General features: G+C 37.9%; 1 protein-coding gene across 6 annotated transcripts in view; it reads right to left on the bottom strand.

Moving 5' to 3' along the window:
• Nucleotides 1–23964, bottom strand: part of LUBEL (Linear Ubiquitin E3 ligase) — a 371419-nt gene that overhangs the window by 15086 nt on the left and 332369 nt on the right. For all 6 annotated transcript variants that reach the window (XM_067145436.2, XM_067145435.2, XM_067145441.2 and 3 more), the window contains 3 exons: nt 15876–16148; nt 15701–15790; nt 9225–9572 (listed from right to left, as the gene is read on the bottom strand). In XM_067145436.2, coding sequence (XP_067001537.2) covers nt 9225–9572; nt 15701–15790; nt 15876–16148 — 711 coding nt within the window. The remainder of the gene's footprint in view (nt 1–9224; nt 9573–15700; nt 15791–15875; nt 16149–23964) is intronic.

Below are 23964 nucleotides of genomic sequence, written 5' to 3'. Positions count from 1 at the left end.
CCAGTTATGGGAGCAATGTGATGAGAAAACATGGACTTAGCAAATGTAATGCCAGTGGTCTGCTGCTCCTTGCTTTATGTGCTGAACATGAATTCTTTATTGCTAACACTCAGTTCCGCCTGCCTAATAGCTACAAGACCACTTGGATGCATCCTCGCTCAAAGCACTGGCACATCCTTGCCTATGTCATCACCAGGCAAATTGATAAAAAAAAAAGATGTCCTTGTTACAAGGACTGCAAGAAACGTCGATGGGTGCTGACAGATCATAAGCTACTTTTTTTTGCTGGTTGAGTATCTCAATCTGTTGCAAACTAAAAAGATCCATCCACAACCTGTCCAGAAAGAAATTTGATACTTATAAACTTCAAATTGAATCCATTGCTACAGATTACAGAAATGCAATCTCAAACAAACTGGCTATTCATCCAGTCAGCAGTGATAGTACAAATCAGAAGTGGGCCACACTTCAGAAGGTCATCACTGAGTCAGCTGAGGAAATAATTGGTTTTGTGAGGGGAAAAAAAGACAAGACTGGTTTGATGAAAATAATGAAGAAATTAAGTCTCTGATCAATGCCAAACGGGAAGCCTATCTTCAAGCTCCGTCTTCCAATGTGAAGAAATCACATTTCTTGGAACTTAAAGGAAAATGTCAGGCACAAATTAGGGAAATCAAGAATAACTGGTGGCAGCAAAAAGCTGAAGAACTGCAAAGACTATCTGATGCTCATGACCTGCAAAACTTCTATGCTGGCATAAAGGAGATAAATGATCCAATTTGATCTTTATCCTGGTCACTGAAGACCAATCACTCATGGATTGAAACAAGGCTGTGGGCTTACTCCTACACTCTTTGCACTGTACATGGCTACCATGCTGCATGAATCATCTGCAAACAACTTAGGCATGGAGATGAAATTTCATTTTGATGGGAGGCCTTTTCAATCTGGCAAGACTTCGCTCACAAAGACGTACTCTGGTTACCCGGGTGACAAAACTGCAGTATGCCGATGACACTGCATCTCCTGCTCTAAACACCCACGGTATCCGCTGCCTGTCGTAAGAGGGGACTAAAAGGGGCCTCAGGGGCTCTGAACTTTGGAGCGTGGGTTGGCAACCATGGGGCCCTCCGCTGAGTCCTGGCATTGCTTCCACTTATTTGTGCCAGGCTCCTCACTTTCATCTCTCCTATTCGACCTCCCTCGGTCAACTCTTTTTCTTTTCCGACCCTGACGGTATTACGTATGGAGTCCTAGGGAGTCCTTCATTTTCACGCCCTTCGTGGCCCTTGTCTTTCTTTGACCGATATCTTCATTTTTCGAAGTGTCGGATCCCTTCCATTTTTCCCTCTGATTAGTGTTATATAGAGGATGGTTGCCTAGTTGTACTGCCTCTTAAAACAATAATCACCACCACAACCTGAAACACATCATGAAGACATCTGGTATAGATATACAGACATGGGAAGAATGTGCTGTGGACTGTTCACTGTGGCGGAACACTACATACACCGCTGTCAACTTGTTTGAAAGAGAGCACCTCAGACATCAAGAGGCCAAGTGGCAAGCAAGAAAGCTCTGTCAGTTACAACCCCGCCCTCCTGCATCCATTCAGTGTGATTTGTGTGGGCATATGTTTTATGCCAAGACTGGTCTGTTCAGTCATTGCAAATACATCCATAAACTGAGTTGAACTGCGCACCTTATGTAGGAAGAAGTTATACATACTCGGATCGAGTTACAGCGGACGACGATATAGAGTAGTAAATAAATAAAAAACTTGAATGCATGGATGAAATGGAACCCAAAGTAGCCACAAGAAATAAAAGGAAAGCACTGTGCATAATGAGAATAGTATTTTGTCACATAAGAGAAACTAGCTCTACAAGAAGTGGAAAAAGAGCCCAAGTGACAGTAGGTGGGAAGAATGTAGGCTGGCTAAGAATAAAACCAAAACCATACTCTATGAAGCCTACACTTCATATATGTACAGTCTGAGCTTCATTCCTAAGAAAATTTGGGCCTTCATCAGAAGTAATGATAGAAACTGCATCTTTCTGTACCTTGAATTTTTGCTCTCTTGATTCCAAGGTATAGCCTGTGCTTTTGGCAGTGAACTCCAAAAATACTTCACCATACAGAAGAAATGTACCTGCCAAGGACATTTCCATCCAACATCCCCCGAACTAGCCTCCTCTTGGAATAGGAGATATGAAATTGCTTGTAGAAAACCCAACCCCCATGCTTTAACAAAGCCAGTTGGACCCGCTCAGATAAAGTGATACAGAAAAGGATTACAGGAAGATGTAGACACTCTTTCTATATTGCATCAAGTAAACAGAATGTCCTTAAATGTCAATAAAAATATCTGTTGTAGAACCAGATAGCCTATCTCATAGTCACTGTGAGATTCAAAATGTTTGTCATTAAAAATATTAAGATTAATTATCTGTCATGATCAAAAGTGGAATATGCATGTTGAGGAAATAAGGTGTAAGGCTGTTAGGATCCTTGGATTCATCCAACTGAATTTACAGGGTTCCAGGAATCAAGCCCTCCAAGTTGCTTACGCTTCAATGGTGAGGCCAGTACCAGTGCCTGGCACCTCATCACTGCTTACGCCATGAGCAAGCTGGAAAGAATTCAAAGACGAGTGGAATAGTAATTAACAAATCAAGTAACAAAGTTACAAAACCACTACTAGCCATTAAGTATCTATTAGACAAATAGAGATTACATTCCTCTATAAATCCCCATTCAATGTAATTGAATTGCCCCCTTTTCTCCACCTCCAGCTATCTTACCTGTCTGCATAAGAGGTACAAAGTGTATCTCTATCCCCTCCTTTTGCAAGAACAGCATACCTTACAGGATTTTACTGCCAGTCTACTTGGCTTTGGAACAGCCTTTCAGCTGAAATGAACAGCTGTCCTTACCTGAGTTCTGTCCCAAAGTGAAGATGTGTGTGCGCGCACACATATGTATGTAACAGAGAGAGAGAGAATGTGTGAGTGTGGTAAATTTATTGTACATATTGTAAATATGATCATGGCATTGTATAAGGAATGTTGTAGTTGCGTGCAAACACAAGTTGGCAGGACAAGTTGGTTCAAAATCACTAGCGGGCTGAGACAGGGAAGTGTTCTATCACCAATCCTGTTTACAATAGTAATGGATGACATCATGAGAATGGCAAAAGCAGCATATGGAGGAAGAGAAATGAACATGATGTTATTTGCAGATGATATTGTGATTTGGGGAGAAGACGACAGGAAGGTTCAAGAACAGTTAAATGTGGTGAATGGGAAGATTGAAGAATGTGGATTGAAAATAAGTGTAGAAAAGAGTAAAACTCTTGTTGTGACTAGAGGGGAGAAAGAAGGGAAAGGTCAGATTAGACTTGCAGACAAGCCCTTGGAAGTAGTGGAAACGTTTAAATACCTGGGGAGTGAATTAATGGAGCTCGACTGGATGCTGAGATTAGTAAAAGGATTCAAGCTGGAAGTTGTTTCTATCATAGTGTAAGAAATATGTTATGGGACAAAGATGTGCCAATGGAAGCAAAGGATACTATGTACAAGATGTATTACGTACCCATAACAACTTACGGAGCAGAAACTTGGACAATGACAAAGAAGGATGAGAGTCAAATACAGGCAGCCGAAATGAAATTCTTGAGGAGTATGATACAGAAGAGTAGAAGAGACAAAATAAGGAATGAGAAAATCCGGGAAGAAATCGGAGTGGAAAAAATGAATGATAGAATAGAGAAGAGCCGACTGAGATGGTTTGGGCACGTAAAGCGAATGAGCGATGAAAGAATGCCAAAAAAGGTGATGGAAATGCAAATCCAAGGAAGGAGAGGCCATGGACGACCACGATTGAGATGGAAGGATACCATCCAACGCAGCATTATGGAAAGAAACCTGGACTGGGACACAGTGTTGGAGGAGGAGTGGTGGAAAGACCAAAGAAAGTGGAGAGGAACCATATTTGCCCCTACCCGGCTACAGCTGGATAAAGGGAAATGATGATGATGATGATGATGATGATGATGTAAATAATATCTAATTTATCCATGAAGATACAAATATGTAAGGGGGGCTTTTTCCCTTTCTTCATATTGTATTGTATTCATAAATTTTATCACCATTTTTAGAAAATAAATAATATCTACAACAGTATTGGACACAGTGTTAAGATTAGCTCATTCAAATTGTGTAAAAGTAGCTGGGGTTAATTTGCAGCACAAAAAGTTCAGTGCTTTTATCAGTATTTTAAAGTAATTATATAATAAATCATTTCATCTCAACACAGTAACTGAAAATAGCATTTTATATATGTGTGCATGCATATGAAAAGGGACCACATGTCGGGTATTGAGATAAAGGTACTGTCGTGTTCCTTAATATGTAACTAATATCATGTAACTGAATTGAATGCCTCCGAAAGAAATTAAGGCCTTAAATTAGCAAGTAATGTTACAACATGAGATTTCATAAATTTTCAGTAGAGCTATTTAAAAATTTGGCTACTTTGTGACACAAATAACTTCTAAACTATTTGGAAGTTATGTCGGCGTTAACATTTTCACGTTCACCGCTATTCTGACATAGAATTTTTTAAATGAAAATTACCAACAGATATTATTTACGGTCTAATTTTTTCATGGAGATCTATCTATCGATGCTAAGTCTCTGAGGTTTTATGACTTGCAGAAGGTCACTGCAGACAACTAATTGCAACACTACTGCACTTTACAAAAATTATCACATACCTTAATGATCGTTAATCACAGTCAACATAAGGCACAAATATGCGTTTTGAGCATATAATATGCCCTTTCACAGTCTGGTCCCGATGTCCTACCTCTCCACAGTAGCTGCAGGTGGGTCGACACCTCTTCTTTGGGGAGAATTTTCTCGGAGCTGGTGGTTTTCTCTTCTGAGCCTTACTTGTAATTTTAGGCGTTACACTTTTTGAAGAAGATGATGATGGTGTAATTATTGGCAGAGGAGGAGAAACAGAAGCCGGCTCCGTAAGATTTTCACTTGAGGTGGTTGGTGGTGGCGTTGTTGGAGCAGGGAAAAATGTTATAGCAGGACATAGTATATCTTTCTTATCTACTATAATAATTTCGTGTGGCTATTTCTAGCCGAGTGCAGCCCTTGTAAGGCAGACCCTCCGATGAGGGTGGGCAGCATCTGCCATGTGTATGTAACTGCATGTTATTGTGCTGGAGGATAGTCTTATGTGTGGTGTGTGAGTTGCAGGGATGTTGAGGACAGCACAAACATCCAGCCCCTGGGCCACTGGAATTAACCAATGAAGGTTAAAATTCCTGACCCGGCCAGGAATCGAACCCGGGACCCTCTGAACCTAAGGCCAGTACACTGACTATTCAGTCAACGAGTCAGACTCTTATCTACTAATACAAAGGGACTATTTTTTTCATGGAGATACATCTGTCTATCGATGCTAATTCCTTGAGGTTTGATGACTTGCGGAAGGTCACTGAAGCCAGGCGGTGGATCTTCTGGAAGGATGGTGTAGGGTACTTCGTCAGAGACTATGGATTTCTTTGTCAACACTACACCAGGGTGCCCTTTCATATACACAAAGTGATGTATCTGGTTTATTTGTGGAATGTTTTTCATTCCAGCACAGAACTTGTATTGCCAATCATAAGTAGGAATTGTTACATTTCCGGATTCTGTGCCAACAGTGATAGGAATAATAGAGCTAGAAACCTGAAAACTTTTATGGGTGACATTAATTACATCTTCAATAACTTCACTTTCATTTTTCTGGAATACTCTCTTGAAACAACCAAAATACAAATCAGGTTGAAATTTTGTGTGTGCTACTAGCAAAAATGAAATTTTTCAACTGCTGTTCTTTCCCATCATAACTCTCCACATGAGGTATCCCATTAAGTAGTTTTTATTTTGTCCAACACAGTTATCAGTATGGAATTCTAAATGCTCCTCACCTACTGAAAAATTTTCCAAGAAGTCATGTACAAGAGATAAGACAGTATTTACCCTTTTACCTGCAATATAAGCTTCTGGAATAATGTACAAAACAATTTTGTTATATGGTTCATACACTACACCAAAGAGACCCCACTTCGTAGCCTGTAAGAAAGAAAAAGGGTCCAACTTGTTGCGGATTATATGGTAAGTGCACCTGTTGGGAAAAATCAAAACTATCATGCATTGTGCCTTTGTATGTGTTACGGCTATGTGGCCCAAGAGACAATGGAGTTTCCAGTTGTCTAATCCCTTGTCTACAATTGTCTAGGGTGTTTTCATAAGCAGTCCGCTCTGCTTGGACATGATTAAGATGTTATATAGCCTTCTCCATCAATTTCTTTTTTCCTCCTCATCCATAATTGACAGCTTCCCTATTACAGTTTAATTGCTTCTACAAGTCATACAAAGATCAGTCTTGGGTTTCTGAACTACTATGTTACTGCAAAATTTACGCCAGATGGGATACCAGGACGAGAATGATACAGGAATTCTCTCTAATGATTTACAACTGTCAGAGTATAATGTATGAACATACTTCTTAGCCATGCTGTTTGGGAGAAGCATGAGATCACTTCTTCGTTTTGTAGGGATCCGGTCTGGCATGACAAGTGCATTTTGTTCACTGAAATTATTCATAATGTCGACTGCATGTTTATGATCATCGAAAGGAATAGATTTTATCTAAGAAGTCTTTAATAGGTTTCAGTGAACTTTTAGGCTGCACCCCTTCTTTCTTCAATTGTCCTTTTTTTTTTAGCCTCTTAGAGCCACAAGCGAATATGTCGCTGGTGGTAAGAAGTTCGTAAAGTGGATGGGATTATTTAATTCTTGTCATTGTGCTAAAAGTTTTGTGAAATCGCCATTGAAAAAACTAAGGTACTCTCAGACATTTTCAAAGAAGTCAGTAAAAATTTGTGAGGTTTTTTTTTTTGTTGTGAATTTAATTTATGTAGAAATATTAATAACAATTTTCAGGACTCACAAGAAAGACAGTTAATTATATTTGTTTAATAATTATGAGTGATGGAAGAAAGACATTGATTTTGGTATTGGAGATCTCCAGTAGTGTGCTTGCTGTAACTAAACATTTGTATCACCCTGTATTTGCCACGTGGAAGCTTCGATCACGAAATCGCTGTGTTTCACAATCGAAACCTATAGAATGTGTTGCCCATATACCCATATTAGGTAATGTATTTTTATTGGTTGGAATAACAACCATTTTCATTGGCGAAAATTTCGGGTTGAATCGTACTAAGCTTTCCTGATTGGCTGTTTGCGTGTTTCTCAATTTCTGGCCTTTGGCTCCTCGGTAGGAACAGGGCTCTGGTCTGCGTGTTTGGTTTTCATGTGTCCTCACGGTCGGACGCACCTTGAGGGTGGTCCGATCAGCGGCTACAGTCACCTCAGGATAAGCATGTTTTCTTTTCTTGAATTTTAAATTAACATGTAAATTTATTTGCTTCGGAGTTTAGCTTAGACCCTGGTTTTTGCCGTTTTGCTTTGTAATGGCTTAATTCGTCAGCTAGGCATATCCTTTGTTTTGGAGGCAATTCCCTTTTATTAACCTTTTGTGTAATGTAAAATTTAATTTTCCATCCGGGGTTCCCTCCCGTAGTCCAGTATCAATTTAGTGTACGCCTGTTGAGTTATGCATCTCTCGTTGATGCGTATTACGAGAGGACAGCAATTCTAAAGGCCTCTGCATTAAATTTTGAATTCCGTTGTCATTTTCTTTGTAAACTATTGGTAATAATCTGTAAAGCTCTTTTTCCGTTTGCCTTGTAAGATGGTTGTAATTATGTTTATATTCCCTGTTAAATTTTCCTTGTGAATTTCATTGCCGAAGTTATGCTCACCTTCTTAAATGTAATCATAACATTTTATTTCAATTTTGGTTCTCTGAAGAATCATCGACAGGAACATCATGGTTTGATCCATCTTGTTTCTTTATTGATCATGTTTATTTTATAATTGCTGTTATCCAACTATGTTTCAATTTCTTGTTTTGTTAGTAAATGTAAACTGAAGGGTAAATGCCGTCACGTCTTTTTCCCTACAACATCACGTAAGAACAAGTCCTCTTAGGGTTCCCGGCCTGCTTCCTATATCCTTTCTCTAGTTGTCATGTTGGTAATCCTGTGTATCTTTGTTACTAGCCATGTGTATGTTTTTGAAATTTGAGATGTTTTTATTGGTGTGTTATCAGCTGACGTATGTTCCTTCAGGTTTGTTATTTTGATTATTACTTTGTTTTATATGTGCTAAATTTATGTGACCAGTCTCTAAGCGTGGGGGGGGGGGGGGGGAGAGGGAGGGGGTCAAAGAATACAAATTGAAAGAATGACTGACACACCTCCTGCCCTCTGAAGTGATAAATTGTGTAAGTTTCTTTCCTGTCATAATTTTTTCTCTTAGTAGCTGTCGTCATTGGCTGGTTTCATACTAATGCATTCATCGCACACTTCTCCACAGTATGAAATATACTGAAAGACTGCATCGGTATCAGAAATATTTGGAGCAGACAGGATGTTTATGAAATCTATTACCTTTTTTAAAAGTGCCCAGCTAGGGTTTATTTATCATAAGATATCAGTCATCTTATCTTATGCTCGCGCAGCTATGAGCGTGAGCGAGTAAGTGTGTGGAGCCTTGCTTACGATGTGAAAAGTGGTCCATTTTCTTAGTATTAAATAAATCTCATATTTTAGCAGTGATTATTGTCAGAAGGTTTTTAAATTCACGCAGTGAGTAGATGATGGTCTAAGCTATACATAGGTATCAAAAACAAAAAATTTGACATTTTACTCCCTTGAGTGGTTTTTTTACAATTATTTCATGAACTGTTGACTGAGAAGTGGTCCCTTTTCTTACGCACGCACACATATACAGTACAGTAGCCTATCTTCAAATAATGTCTTATACTTAGGTACAGTTCCTGCCAATAGCATATGTAGGTTCAATACCTGCAAACAGTATTTTATATAGAGGCACAGTACCTTTAAATAGCATGTTAACATAGGTAAACCATATGCAAGTAAGCGTATCCTTTTATTTTTTCTGCCAAAATGTTTTCTACAGATATTTCCTCCTGTTTCATATATCTAAAAATTAGGGCAGTATCTGTGGCAAAACCCACATAGAAAACATTATATAGAAGATCCAGGAATTAACTTAAAACAGTTTTACCTTTAAAAGTTTCTGCAGTTCATTTGGTTCCTTGTCTCGCAGGTAGAAGAGGCAGTTGCGTGGATGGTGAGCATGAAGCCCAAGTTTAGCACAGTAAGCGCTAACATCACATTTTGCACCCATGATGAAAGGCTTGCCGCAGCCACAGCAAAATTCATATTTGCACTGACTACAAGTAAAATGCATGCAGCCACCACGAGCTAATGAATAACGGAAGCGACATTTGGGACAGTCTATGCCATTCTCTGCAAGGTGCTTAGCTAATCCTGCTGCTTGGACCTCAGGATCATTTTCTTCCTTCCACTTAGCAAACTTTTCACAGGAAACTCCTTCATGCTGTTTTTCCCACTGCAATATACAAAATGCAATTTGTATCACTGGTTGCAGATATAAAGTACCATGAGCCTTTAGATATCTCAATCTAATGTCACAGCACCTATAAAAATATGGTGATTCTATAAAATTGATATGGACTTTTATGTTACTCAAACAGAGAAACACCATATAACATTAGATATGATATTCTTTTGTATTTATGACATATGAAACAATACAAAATGCTGGAAAATTTGACATTCCTTGAAGACTTCATCCTGCTTAAACAATTCTAAAATAGCCATGAATTAACAAGTAATGGAAATGATATTTGAGATACCATGTTTCACATGCCATAAACCTAAAAGAATATCATGTCTAGTATTCCACTCTATAACAAATAAATCAAAGAATCATACAACATTTTCATCTTGAAATTGTTGTATTCTAGTTTAAACAATTGTCTTGCATGCAAATGTTATTGAATGGATTTCCTCTTAATCCAGTAATATTTGATCATATTGTCCCCCCATTGCACTCACAAATGGAAGTAAAATTTCATATAGTAAAATAGCAGTGCCACAGAAGTAAAAGAGGCAATTGCATAGATTGTAAGTATGAAGTCCATGTATGGCACAGTAAGGACTAATGTCAAATTTTGTACCCATCATGAAGGGCTTGCCATAGCCACAGCAAAATTCATATTTTGTACTGGCTACAAGTAAAATGATTGCAGCCATGAAAAGCCAATGAGTTACAGAAGCTACCCAGTGTAGGCACAGATGCTCCAAAACTGTATTCTTTATTAACCCCAAGAAGACTACTTTTGCCAAGTTTACTGTACTGAAGGACTCCTCTGCTGAACCCACCATTGAGAACTTCACAGAGGCAAGGGGCTCTTTCTTGATATTCCAGCAAAGCCAGCTGGATTAAGGCTTCTTTTAAAGAGGTGTCTCTCCCCATTACCCCATCAAATATTAGGTCATATTTTAAGAATCTAGAGTCTCAGCACGTGATCAAGTACATTTTGAACTTTGCATTGTAATCTAACTGATGTATATTCCTTTAACTGAAAGGACACCCCAAGGACATCAATTTATGGTAATCTAAGTCCATGTACCAACTGCTGGTAATCACAAGAGGAGAATAGGAGAATTCTATGAACAATTTGAAAAACTAATGGGAGCCTTGAAGGATTATGAAATAAATATATGTGCTTATGGAAGACCTAAATGCAAAAATAGGTCAAGGACAGGTTGATATGATTGTGAGCCTGCAGGCAGGGAAATGAAAAGGGTGGTAGATTGCTCAGTTCTGCCAGGGTAAGGAATTAATCATCATGAATATGGTTCCAATACCACTTCATCATCTATTCTGGCAATCTCCTCTTAACACTCCCCAAGTCATTGTCAGGACTTTATGATTGAAATTGTGTAAAACATGTAAAATCGTATCTAGAAGCTAACATTAACTCAGATCGTAATCCAACATTGTTGCAGAGATGTTTGATCCCCATTCCAACATCTCCTTGATGAACTGGTAGACTATGGTATGAAACTCCCATTCTTGATGAACACAAGCTTCTTATGTGCATCAATGGTAATCTGAACCCAGACTGTGACAGAACCTCTATTGAATGGTGTCCTTGCAGAGAAAGTACTCTCTCTCTCTCTCTCTCTCTCTCTGTATCATTTGGTGCCCTCAAACAGAATCTGGATTCATCCATAAACAACACTGAGTTCTACTGCTTCACAGTCTGGTTTTGATCAGCATTGGCGAATTGCATCCGAGAATCGTGGTACTCGCGCGTAAGCTGAAGTCCTGTGCAGGCCCCTTGGGCTGTAAATCCACTTCATGCAATCTCCTTACTGTCCTTTTGCTAATGTTTATACTCAATACTTGCTGCAAATGATTTCTGGCCTCCACAGCTGTTGTGTGTCAATCACAAAGAACTTTATTATGAGAAAGTGATCATCGCGTTCAGTAGTTCTTCTCCTATGACCCGAACCAGCCCTGGTGTAGATATTGTTCTCTCAGAACCTTTTAATTCTGTACATGTAAGAACAAAGTGAAGTTGATGCTATCTAGCATGTACTGCACCCATTTTCCACTAATGTCCTTGGTACATTTTCAAGTGAAAGAGCCATTATGACCTGACTTAGAAGCAAGACTAACTGTTGTAGATAATGTTCACAAAAATACTGTACCAGGAAAAGTTTTTGGGTAAAGGGCATGAGTAGGACCTCAGGGAGTGGAACTTGGTTTTGGAGCCGATACAGAGTAGGATAGACTCGCAGAGCGAATAATAGATGGTTAAAAAAATGTTTTAAACAATTTATTAATTCTTCACCCTGCAATATGATTATTTGACTCAAATCTGGCATTGAAATTAAAAGTTTGAACGTAATCTTCCTGAATTCTGTTCACGAAAATTAAATAAATATCACTGATTCCAAAGTCTTTCATATGTGAGAATATGAGGTATTGAATTTCCACCTAAAGTCTTTCTAAACATAAGCACACACTTGTAATTGCAAATTGATATGAGAAATTAAATTTCTGTTAAAAGTTTTCAGTTTTGTAAACCTTGATATATAGCACACTTGAAAAGCCTAAAGTCTTTCTATGAGATATGAAAATGAAATTTGAAATTAAAATAATCACTTCTGAGGAAGTATGAGAACTCTGAAATATTTGTTCACACGCGGCACTGAAGTTTCCACTGTTCAAAATTAATGAGAAAATTTTAGTCAGTTTGTTACTACTCACTTAATGAAAGAAATGTTGCTACAAATGTTGAAAGATGGACATCTGGAATATTCCGTGGAGAATCAGGATCGGCGATGTTCCCTTAACGCACCATGTTGACGTTCCTGATGAGGTGATGACGGTTGGAACTGGATCATGTAGAATTGCAGCTTGTTAAGGTGATTTTTCGCACACGAAAAATTCACTTAGTGCGAGTAGTTATCACTGAGACTGTCATTTACTGTTGAACACAATTTATGGCGTAATTGAACTTCAAGGCGTTAAATGAATAATAACAGTCCTTCCTGTATGAAATACTATTTAAAGTCGTTACTGAAACGTCCATAATTACACAGTTCACACTTGAAAAGGCAAATCATAGTCTATAATCACAGTCTTTGAACACAGTCATTAAGTCACTAAGGATTATTTTCTGCTTATCTTGTTATTATAACGTCACATTACCTCAGAAAAGTTCTTAGTATTCACCCAGATTACTACTGTAAGTCGTATACTAATATGACGTGAATAAAGAAATACAGTTCAATACTCGAAAAGAAATGAGTTCTGGTGATTCTACACATTAGTTTCTGTAGAAGTTCAATATCATGTGAAGTAACCTAAGTCTACACGTAATGATATATTCTGTGAACGTTAAATATTTGGTATTTGCACTTCAATAAGTTCACTCGTATTATATTCTCAAATGTCTTTAGAATTAGACTGTAGTCGCGACGCGACGTACGAAATACAGTGTGACGTCTTTTATAATTCTGTCGGCGATATAACTTCATGTAGGATGCTAAAAGGTTTGTCTTTTCCACCTATTCAATACATATAAATTTTATAAATTAGGAATTTATTATTGATTCCACTTGAGACATGTTTCGCCCTTCATTGAGGGCATCATCAGTCAAAATATCACCTCAAGGTAAAAAATCAGGTAACTGGTTAGTAGTTGACATGTACAAATTAATACATATTATTAATACAATTACAAAAATTGTAACGGCGACGGCAAGTACTTTCACCGTGACTGCGCGAATATACTGTACGCGGGTCGGTCTCTCCTCTGTCTCACTCACACACATCTGTATACTCGTCCTTGTAATGCGCTGCTCTGCCTGTTAGCCTTGACATATATATGCTGGCGCTGGGAGGGGTGATTTCTCTTGGCCATGTGACCGTGAGTGTTTAAATTCCTTAGACTTTAAATTATTATAACTCAACAACCATGGGATGAATTAATTCGAAATTCACAGGGATTAACTTTTATGACGTCCGCTACGATTCAGCGTTTGTCCTGTTGAAATTGGTTAAGGCGTTGAAAAGCTTGCGAAAAGAAAATTCTTTTCGAGAAATATCTCTAGGGGAGGTGAGCTTCAAGCGTCAGGTGACGTCACTTGACTTCGCCTAGTGCACTCGTGGAGTCTGGCACATACTGGAACATTCTTTACTTAGATGTTCGTACGTCGGACGGATATTTTATGCTGGAATAACGTTTCTTTCGATTGATATGGGCCAGGACATAGGCTTTCCTGGTACAATACACAGCATGAGAATTCACAGCAATAAACCTTAAGACAGCTCAAAATAAACTTCCAACTTATTAGGTCATGTTTAGTACATACTGTATTGAAGAAATGTTTAGTACAGAACAAAAATGGCCAACTGAACACCAGTGAGATTCAAACCCACAACCTCCCAATTTTGCATCATTTACAGTGTGTATTTATGCAGCGTGTAATGATAAGGAACAGCCAAACTTTCAGGACACATTCTTTACATGTGGAAGAAGAAAATATGTTATATGAACATGGTCATAGGATATAAACTTCATGGTATTTGATCCATATTGAATTGTGATCACAATAATAATTAAATTTATGTTTTTATGGTCCACCTTTTCAATACTATATCATGCAATTTTTACATTACATTCTTAATCTTGGTTAGAACTGTTTTCAGCTTTGACTAGGCCATCATCAGCCATAACATAAAATTGTACAAATACATCATATAACTAAAACAAATGCACAAACACAAATGACATTAAAAGCTAATAAAAATAAATGTATGCACACAAAACAAAAAATGAAATAAAATTAAAACTAAAGTCCTTGGATGCGTTGCTTCACATTAAAATGTTAGTACTTCTTGTTAAAATATTCTTGAAAATGCTGATGGAGATTGTTAAAAACGGCACACGAAGATATGATTAATTGGCAGTTCATAGAATGCAGTTGGTAGAAATTCACAATTCAATGCGGTGTCCATGAAGCTGACCTAAATAAATTATAGTCAAAATTAATGAACTAAAAGGAGAGAGTGTGCTAATCAAATGGCAAACCTCTTGGTTACATGAATATGTATCTGGAAATGCTTCTTTTCCATGTTAGAATTCATTTTCTGTATCTCTGCACAGTACATTAATCATGAACAGAAAGTAGCATACCACATGAAACTTTCTTACATGAAATGTTCAAAATGCCCTCTGTTACCTAGCATTCATGCATGCATCAACTACTGTTGCATTGAATGTCGGAGGCACTGATGTATCCCTGGAGTACTTTTTTTATTTCTTTGTTGATATCTGAAGCCATCTCTTTTCAGTTTTGACTCAGTTAATTTATGACTGTTAGGTTCTTCAGCTTGCCAAAACTAATTTTGAATAAATAAATTTATAAATTACCCAAAAAAGAAAACATATGGTAAAGAGTTATAAGTTGATTCTTTTTCAGGTGTAATTCTGTTAGTTTATAAATTTTATTTCTTTAAAATTAGTTTTAGCAGACTGAAGAACATAACAGTTCTTAAAAAATAAAAGTAAGTAAAAAAATTCCCAGGAATATTGTATATGGTCTGTTGGTTACATTTGGTTAAATTGTAATTCTTAAGTTCACCACCAGTGTTTTGTGTTCCATCTGACTGCAAGTAATGTAGACATGCGACTCACGTCATTGCCTTAGCAATGTAGCATCAAATGTTTAGTGTTCATTACAGACTTGGCAAGCATGTAACTGTTTACTAGTGTTCATCAGTGGTAGCATGCCTGTATGTTCTGTTCCTGTGTGTTTCCCATTATTAATGTACTGTACTATGTAGAGTTTAGAAAATGAGTTGTAATGTGGAAATAGAGCATTTCAGCATTTCCGCATTTCCGGACTCATGTCTTTTCTTCTTCTGCATGTGAGGAATGTGTTTTGAAAGTTTGGCTGTACCTTATTTTAATATTCTGTAGATCACTTGGCCATCATTTCATGGATTTTTATATGACACCAAAGGAATTCCCTTTATCAATGTTAATTTTAAAATCCCTTAAAATTGGTTACAAAGAGATATTAAACATATTTTAACTTCCTGCCCATTTGTTTATGATACAGATTATACAAGTCAATCAGTTTGAAACTCACTGGTCGACGACATGATGCACAGGTCACAGAGCGACAGTCTGGACAAATTAATCGTTTCTGGCGTGGATTAGCAATGAAACCAGATGAACACTGAAAGAGAAAAGAAGAATTGATCAAATAACTAAATTATTTTGTTACACTGATTAACATCAGATACACGTGAATCTGTAAGTACCTTGACACACCACTTAAAGTTGGGGTCTTGCATGAGTGTGCGATCACGCAGTTTTCTCTGGAAAAGTTCATGGACTGGAGGGTCCAGAAAGCTCTTGAGAAGAATATCTAAATTACTGAAGTATTCCAGTGCCTCATCATCATTCTGTAACTCAGGTTCTTTACAGAAAGGACACACTGCATCAGTAATGCTGCGATCTGTGATCTGGATTGTGAAGTAATTTTTTGCACATTCTTTACAGCAGCAGTGAATGCATTTCAGCATCGATACCATCTGAAAAAAGAAAATGTGCCATGTATTTATGATGTTGATATTTTGCTTATGGTCTTATATTGTTATAAAGTATATGAGCTCTGTAAAAGAATATGTAATAATGGTATTAGTCTGACTGTAGATGATGCTCAAAGAGAAGTCAACTACACACATCCAAAAAAAAAGTTTTGCATCACCTCTGTGTGTTATTTTATGGTGTTGCTATCTTGGTCTGTCCTGTGTAGACTGGAAAAGTGACCTTTAGGATGTTTGTAAATATACTCACAACTATAAGTACTCCAACCCACAGGCAGAACCCATGTTCAAATGGGAGTTGGTATTTCAATTGAAGTTGTAGCACTAATACGGAAGCATCAGAGGTGTGTTCTAAGCATTGTAGTGAGCATCTAAGATGGCATGACATGCAGTGGAAATTCTAAGTTCCCATAGAGGGAATTAGATATTTTTCCACCAATAGAGCATATCAAAAATCAGATCAAAAATTAGATGTATTAGATGTATGTTTGCTCTATTAACCAGCGTCAGTGGGTAGGGTCTGACACATCCCACTCTGACGAGTCTGGTGTCAGACCTAAGACGAAACGCTGGTTAATAGAGCAAACGCCTGAAAAGCCATACATCTAATTTTTGATCTGACTGATGACATGCAGTGTCGATATGTGAATGTCTATGCATCATCACATTAGTTAAGAAGGGTGGTCAACAAGGGTAGTTGCTCGATGTGTGGTAATCAGAGAGATTTGGTTCGAACACAGAAGCTGTACGAGGAGACAGGAACTGTTGATGACTTGCCTCACAGAGGTCGATGGCAGTTACCTTTGAATTTTTGCTCAGAAGAACCCTGAACATAATAGCACCATGCTGAATAATGATCTTCGGGCAACCATAGGTCACTGCTTTTCAGCTCAAACTGTGAGAAACAGATTTCATAATGCACAACTTCACTCTTGCCACCCAAGGCAAGACCAGTTCTCAAACCAACATCAAAGGGTGCAGCACAGTTGGGTCCAATATTATGTTGAATGTTCTCTACAGAATTGGCATAAAGTCCTTTTCACCAATATGTGATGCATAAGCCTTGTTCCTGACGATCATCAGCAAAGTGCTCGGAAGCAATGTAGTCAGGTTTCACGTGTCAGAAACACTATTCAGCATGTGCAGCAAGGTGGTGGTTTCCTGATGTTTTGGGGTGACATTATGTGGATCCACTGTACGCCACTCTTAGTCATGCAGCGCAATGCCACAGTTGTATCACACAGGGACGACATCCTCCGACCCATTGTGATACCATATCACCAGCATTTTGGAGAAGAATTTGTCTTAACGGACAATAATGCTTGGGGTTAATACAAGTTATCAAACTTTCTACCTTATGATGTCATTTTCTTTTACTTTAAGGGGTGAAAAGGGACAACATTGTTCAGAACTATAAAAGTGACCCTAGAGGACGTCACCATAAACCTATTGTGTAGGAAGACCTGAAAAATACTCTACAGGCTATGAGAAGAGGGATGTCACTCCGAACTGCTGCACAAATGTTTCAAATGTCAAAATCTACTTTGCAAAGGTACGGTACAATGTCTCCCATGCCATTTCAAAACAGAAGAAACAAAGACAGCCAAACAGTTCTTGACAAACAATGTGAAATGAAGATTGTGCACAGTGTTGTTGCTTGTTCAAAATTGGGTTATCTGTTTAGTACCTTTCATCTGTGGTGTTTTGTGAAGTACCATTTGGACAGGGAAGGGAAAGTAATGAAACAATTCAAGAATAATCTTCCAGGCCCAGATTGCATTCAGACATTCATAAATAAACACAAAGTTATACTTGCTCCTCAAATATGTCAAAATATATCATAGAACAGGGCTAGTGTGACACCACAAGGCATTAAATGTTATTTTTAAGAGTCACTCCACAGAACATTTTAAATTATGACAAAACAAATTTGGCCAATGATCTTGGACCACGAAAGCTTTTGTACAAGAGAGGCTACACATACCCTGAGAGGATCATAAATCACTCAAAATCCAATGTAAGTGTGATGTTTGCTGCCACAGCTGATGTTACATTGTTGTCACCTTATGTGATATATAAGGCTAAGCATCTCTATAATCTATGGAGTGAAGGAGGCCCAGCAGGGACCAGATACAACAGGAGTAAATCAGGATGGATGGATGGCCAATGCTTCCTGGACTGGTTTAAAGTGATAGAGATACCATACTATCATTGCCTTCTGGGTAGAAATGTTATTATTGGCGATAACTTAATCTCCCACCTTCCCCCAACTATCACTGATTTGTGTGAAAGAAATGGCATTAAGTTTGTCTTTCTACCACTTAATTCCACACACATTACACAGCACTGTTTAGACCCCTGAAAAGAGCATGGCAAAAAGTTCTGGGAAACTGGGAAAGTAGAACTAACAAACTTTCAGGAATTGATAAGAAGTATTTTCGTTGTCTGCTGAAAGAAATTCTTGACATGGTATCTCCAACAATAGAAGAAGACATTTGCTCTGGTTTCAGAAAAACAGGAACCTATCCTTTTAACATGAACAATGTGCTTGAAATGTTGCCAGATGAACATAATGAGGAACATAGCTCTGTCAATGACAGCCTAACAGAGTTCCAAATAAAACAAAGGTGGGGTAACGGCAGCCTACACAAACCCGGCACGAAAAGGAAACTGAATGTACCACCTGGCAGAAGTGTCCGTGCTTATGATTTACAGCCAATGGAAGAAGCGGAAGAACACAGTGATAGCGATCATGATCACAACACTGGACAGACAGAAGCTATCACAACCACAAACCCTGATCAACAGTCTGCAGAAAATGGTGCACAGGCATTACATGTTGGTCAGTGGGTGAAAGTGAACTTTGAGAGCGTTAAGGGAGATACGAAATGTTTAATTGGGAAAATTACTTCTGTTGTGCATGAAGGAGTTACTTATGAGGCACCATTCTTGAGACAAACCTCCAAGGATGAAAACATTTATGTCTTTCCAAATGTGGAAGATTTGTGTGAATTTGGCAAAAGAGCAAGTGGTTCAAATTATGAATGAACCAACTGTAATGATTGTGTTCTGTACCGGTACTGTTTCTTCTGATGGATTTTGTAATGTATTTTCTTACATTTATCTGTGTCCCTAATAACCCCAATGGCTGTTGGAATAAGATTTTGTATTTTTAAGCATGATCGTCCCTAATGACCCCATCCCCGGAGTGAATAGGGACACATTTTAATGGCAAATTATTCAAAATTTTGAAATATTATGTGAATTATTATATTTCTGGAAGGAGCAAAAATTGAATCAGCTTCCCACTTCAAGTACCTCGGAAGCACAATATCGAAAAACAACACTGTTAGGCAGGAAATACTCAGCAGGACACAGAAAGCATCAAACTTCTACAGTCAAGTCAGGAATCTCCTCTGGGACTGCAAAATACCACAAAAAGTGAAAACAATCATGTACCACACTTACTTCGTGCCAGTCCTCACGTACTGTTTAGAGACATGTACCCTACTAAACAAAGACTTCAGTAGAATCCAAGCAACTGAAATGAGATTCATTTGAACCATGAATCAAACAACCAGAAAGGACAAGATCAGAAATGAAGTGAATAGGAAAGTAGCTGGTATTGAGGTTCCTATTGTCAGTGCCATAAAGAAACACAGACTTCAGTGGTATGCGCACGTAATGAGAATGAACAGGGAAAGACCTGCCAGAAAATATTTTGACCTTAATCTTGTAGGAAGAACACCACAGGGAAGACCAAGAAAGCATTGGATAGAGACTGTAAGATGAGATCTGGAGGAGAGAGGATACAAATGGAAGGATGTACTGGATCAGAAGGTGTATGAAGACAGAAGGAGATGGCGAGCGCTTGTAAATCACACTCGGGAAACTGGAGTTGGGAAATGATGATGATGATGTGAATGATACTTGGTTCAAAATACAGCATGTGACATAATCTTTCACTTCAAAGAACAGTAAGTATATTGCAACTCTTATTTTTGGATTTATTGTTAAGAAAGCTTAAAATATGTTCCTATTCACCCCAGTGTATGGTGACCTATAAAATTCAAATTATGACTTAATGAATAGCATCTACATTAAATACAAAAGCACTTTTATTATGTTTGCTACAGGCTGCAATTAATGTAGTGTTAAAATAGTTTAAATTATTTGAAATCCTTAACCTAAAAGTCAATTACCACATTTTCTTGCAAAAAAAATATGGATGTCTAAATTATTCAAGGAATTCAGATATTTAAAAAAATATTTAACATTTATTTACATTTAAAAGATACACCAAATATAGTATACACACAATTGGTTCAACACATTTGCAGTTATTGTCACTTGGTGTAAAATTACGGCGTGAGTTTCTTTCTGAAAAGTCATATTGGGTACATCAGGTAAGTTGGACCCACTGGTTTGAAGTACCAACACTGAAAAATATTCTTCCCATTATGAGCTGACAATACTACCTGAAGTGAAATAAATATAAACTAATTAAAGTACAATTCATGTAAGTACATAATAATGACATACCAGCGGAAAAGAAAAGTCTTACCTTTTATAGGCTACCGTCTTTGAGTTCACTACCAGCACTGGAGGAAGAATTGCTGCTACTGCTATCAATGCTCATATCTCTCATTCCCGTCTAACAAATTTCTTTTCTCTGTTTTCTTGAAGCTCTTTCAATCCCCTTCGAAGAAATCCTGTCCCAAGATGCAATATCCACTCACAAAGGAGTTCCACAGGCAGTTTTCAAATCTTGCCTGTTGGAGTAAGTTCATCCACACTTTCTGCCATCCAGCACTGATAGATTTTTCACACATTGTCCTTGAATAGTTTATTTATCGAAACGTTCAAGGGTTGAAGTACTGACATCAGTCCACCAGGAATAACTTCCAAATTGGTTTTCATGGTTTCCAATAATTTCTTAGTGTCTTCCATCAGGTGGCCACAAAATCTGTCCAACACGAGAAGGGCTGGGCATCGAAGGAGGGGCCCTGCTCAATTTCCCCGAGCCGATCATATCCATTTTTGTATGAGTGATGTGTCCATCCACCCTTTTCTTAGATACGAACTTGGATCCATTGCAGATATTTTACTTTGGGCATTGTTTTTCGTTTTAGAACAACATAAGATGCAAGCTTTCTAGCTTTCTGCCATCAGCTCTTACAGCAAGCATTACAGTACTTCGTTGTTTCTTGCTTCCTGTAGTGCATATGATAACACTTGATGTCCCTTTCTTAATGTTGTTTGACTTCGTGGCATTTCAAAACTTATTGACATCTGATCTGCGTTTCCTATTTGGGAGAGAAAATATTCCTTCACTCTACACTCCTCAATCACAAAGTGATGAAAATCAATTACTTTTTGGTTGAAATATTCAGCATTCTTTGGCATAATGTTGTTCTTCATTGAAGAGAAAGTCTATTTCTCTTCATACAATTAATCATCCAGCCTCGGATAACCTTAAAATCTGAGACACTGATTGTATGTGCAGCAGCTATTACTCGTCCTTTAAAATTCAGCATTTCGTGAGAAACAGCATATCCATCGTTGTGTAACAAAATCTCACATTTAAGCAGATCCTCCACTTTTTGGTCTGCGAAATGTTTTGCGAGACTTGTTGGTCACTTGAAGTACACGTTTGTGTTTCCGCCAGTAGCACACATTGCATTTGGACACTGAATACTTGTGGCCCACTACCCTATTCCCATATGTTTTGGCACAACTGATCACCGTGAGTTTATACGATGCAGTATTACTACTTGCCCATTGTGGAATAACAGACAATTTTGAGATCACAGAAAATGCATGTACCACACCTAGAACACTTGTAAAACATGTTTGCACCAGACTGGAAAAGAGCGTCACCAGTCACTTCTGCACTGATTCATTCACTGAACTTCCTGTACTTCCTACTGGTTGCAATATTTGGAATGCCCGGTTTCACAATAGGAAGGCTGCTGCTTGAGTAGTTGACATCTTTATTTCAAAACGCATCCAGAACTTTGGACCCAGAAGTATTGGGATGCATAAATTTTGCAAGGGCGTTAATTATGTGAGAAAATATGGTATAATTCTGAATAGTTCATGAACTCACTCCTAGGCAAGGATGGACTCTGTGGAAGACATGAACACTACAGTTACTTTCACTGTTTAATATTAAATCAGTTTTATGTTATACACAAAATATGTGTTATTGGGATGAAGCTTTCATACCTGATCTAGTCTCCATTATCAGGATTGTTGCAATTTATGACTACATGTATCTTAATGTTGTTGAATGAGAACCCTCTCCTGTTCTCGCTGAGTATCATCTTGTAGCGATGAAAACATCTTTTGACATCACATGATGTAATGGGAGAGTACTTGAATAGAGTTGAATCACTTGGAGAAAATTTCAGTAAATATGCAGATGAAGGTTTTCCACACAGAATGTCACTTATTCCATGCAGGTAAAAATGTATACTGTTCTTTTCCAGTACATTTTATAATTTTCTACACACCCTTGATGCTACTGTTCCTTTCACATGCTTTAATTCCTATTCAGTGCACTTTACAACATCCAATGCATTGCTTAGTTCTGCATCTGAAACTTCCAGTTGCATGATTGATCCAGATAAAGAATTAAAATTGGACTTTATGTAAGCCAGGTCCACTTTTAATGTGGTGCTTAAAAATAAATTCTGCAGGATCAAAAGACTTTTAAATTCTTCTCCATGACATGTACAGTAAGTTGTTTCAATAGTACACTGCGGCATCAAGCCAAGTCTCTCAACACGTTACTATTGGCTGGGGAGGTGGAGGCAGTGGAGGTACTTCTCCTTAAAATTTCTTAACGTGGAATGGAGCTTTAACAAACATTTTCTTACAGTTGGATATTAATTTATCTACTTCAGGATAGCTACTTCTAACTTCTTCAGCTACCATATGCAAGGCATGTGCAAGACATGTCATATGTATCATTTTTGGGTATAGCATTTTAAGTCCCTTGGCTGCCTTCACCATAGACAGAGCAGCATCAGTTACAAATAGAAAAAATATGCTCTCTCTTTGCCCCATTTGGCTGCAACAGATTCACTGAATTGTCAAAGAGAACTGTAATGGTGGAATGATTTGTCTTCTCTAGCACTTAACATTTCAGGAGGAATGTATATCCAGGTCAGTCTTCTTTCAGTGTGCCAACAATCACATTTACTACATACTTTCCCTCAACATCTGTAGTCTTCTCTGTTGAAACCCCTATTTTAGTCTACCACGCCACGCCTTATTATATTCAACATCTCTTCATAACAAGGGGTCAGATATTCCTTCCTGAGAGTAGATTATTGGGAACAGGATGTTTTGTATATTTTTCAAGAACTTGTCAGAAGCTTCAGTTGTTAAGTTTTTTTAAAAGAATATGAGACAAAACCATCATCATGCTGCAGAGATCTTGCAAAAATTGTGAACACTGTGAACTTGATGTCGGGGTTTTGAATAGCAGATGATGCCTATTTTCAAGTGCAGAATGTCTCGTTTACATCCGTACTACAACCCCTAAATACCCTCATAACCATGTGCAGAGATCTGTACCCTTTATTAACAATCATATTTATGTGATACCCCAATGAAGATCTTTCCTTATACACCTATTAACACCTAGGTACTTACAATGATCCTCAAAAGGAACTTTCACCCCATCAACACAGTAATTAAAACTGAGAGTACTTTTCCTATTTGTGAAACTCATAACCAGTGTAATAATGTTCAATTAATCACTATTGATCTGCATTTAGGGCAGTCACCCAGG

This window comes from Anabrus simplex, chromosome 4, assembly GCF_040414725.1.
Source record: "Anabrus simplex isolate iqAnaSimp1 chromosome 4, ASM4041472v1, whole genome shotgun sequence".
Taxonomy (NCBI): Eukaryota; Metazoa; Arthropoda; class Insecta; order Orthoptera; family Tettigoniidae; genus Anabrus; species Anabrus simplex.
Note: the sequence above shows the minus strand (reverse complement) of the source record. Positions and strands in the feature narration are given on the sequence as shown.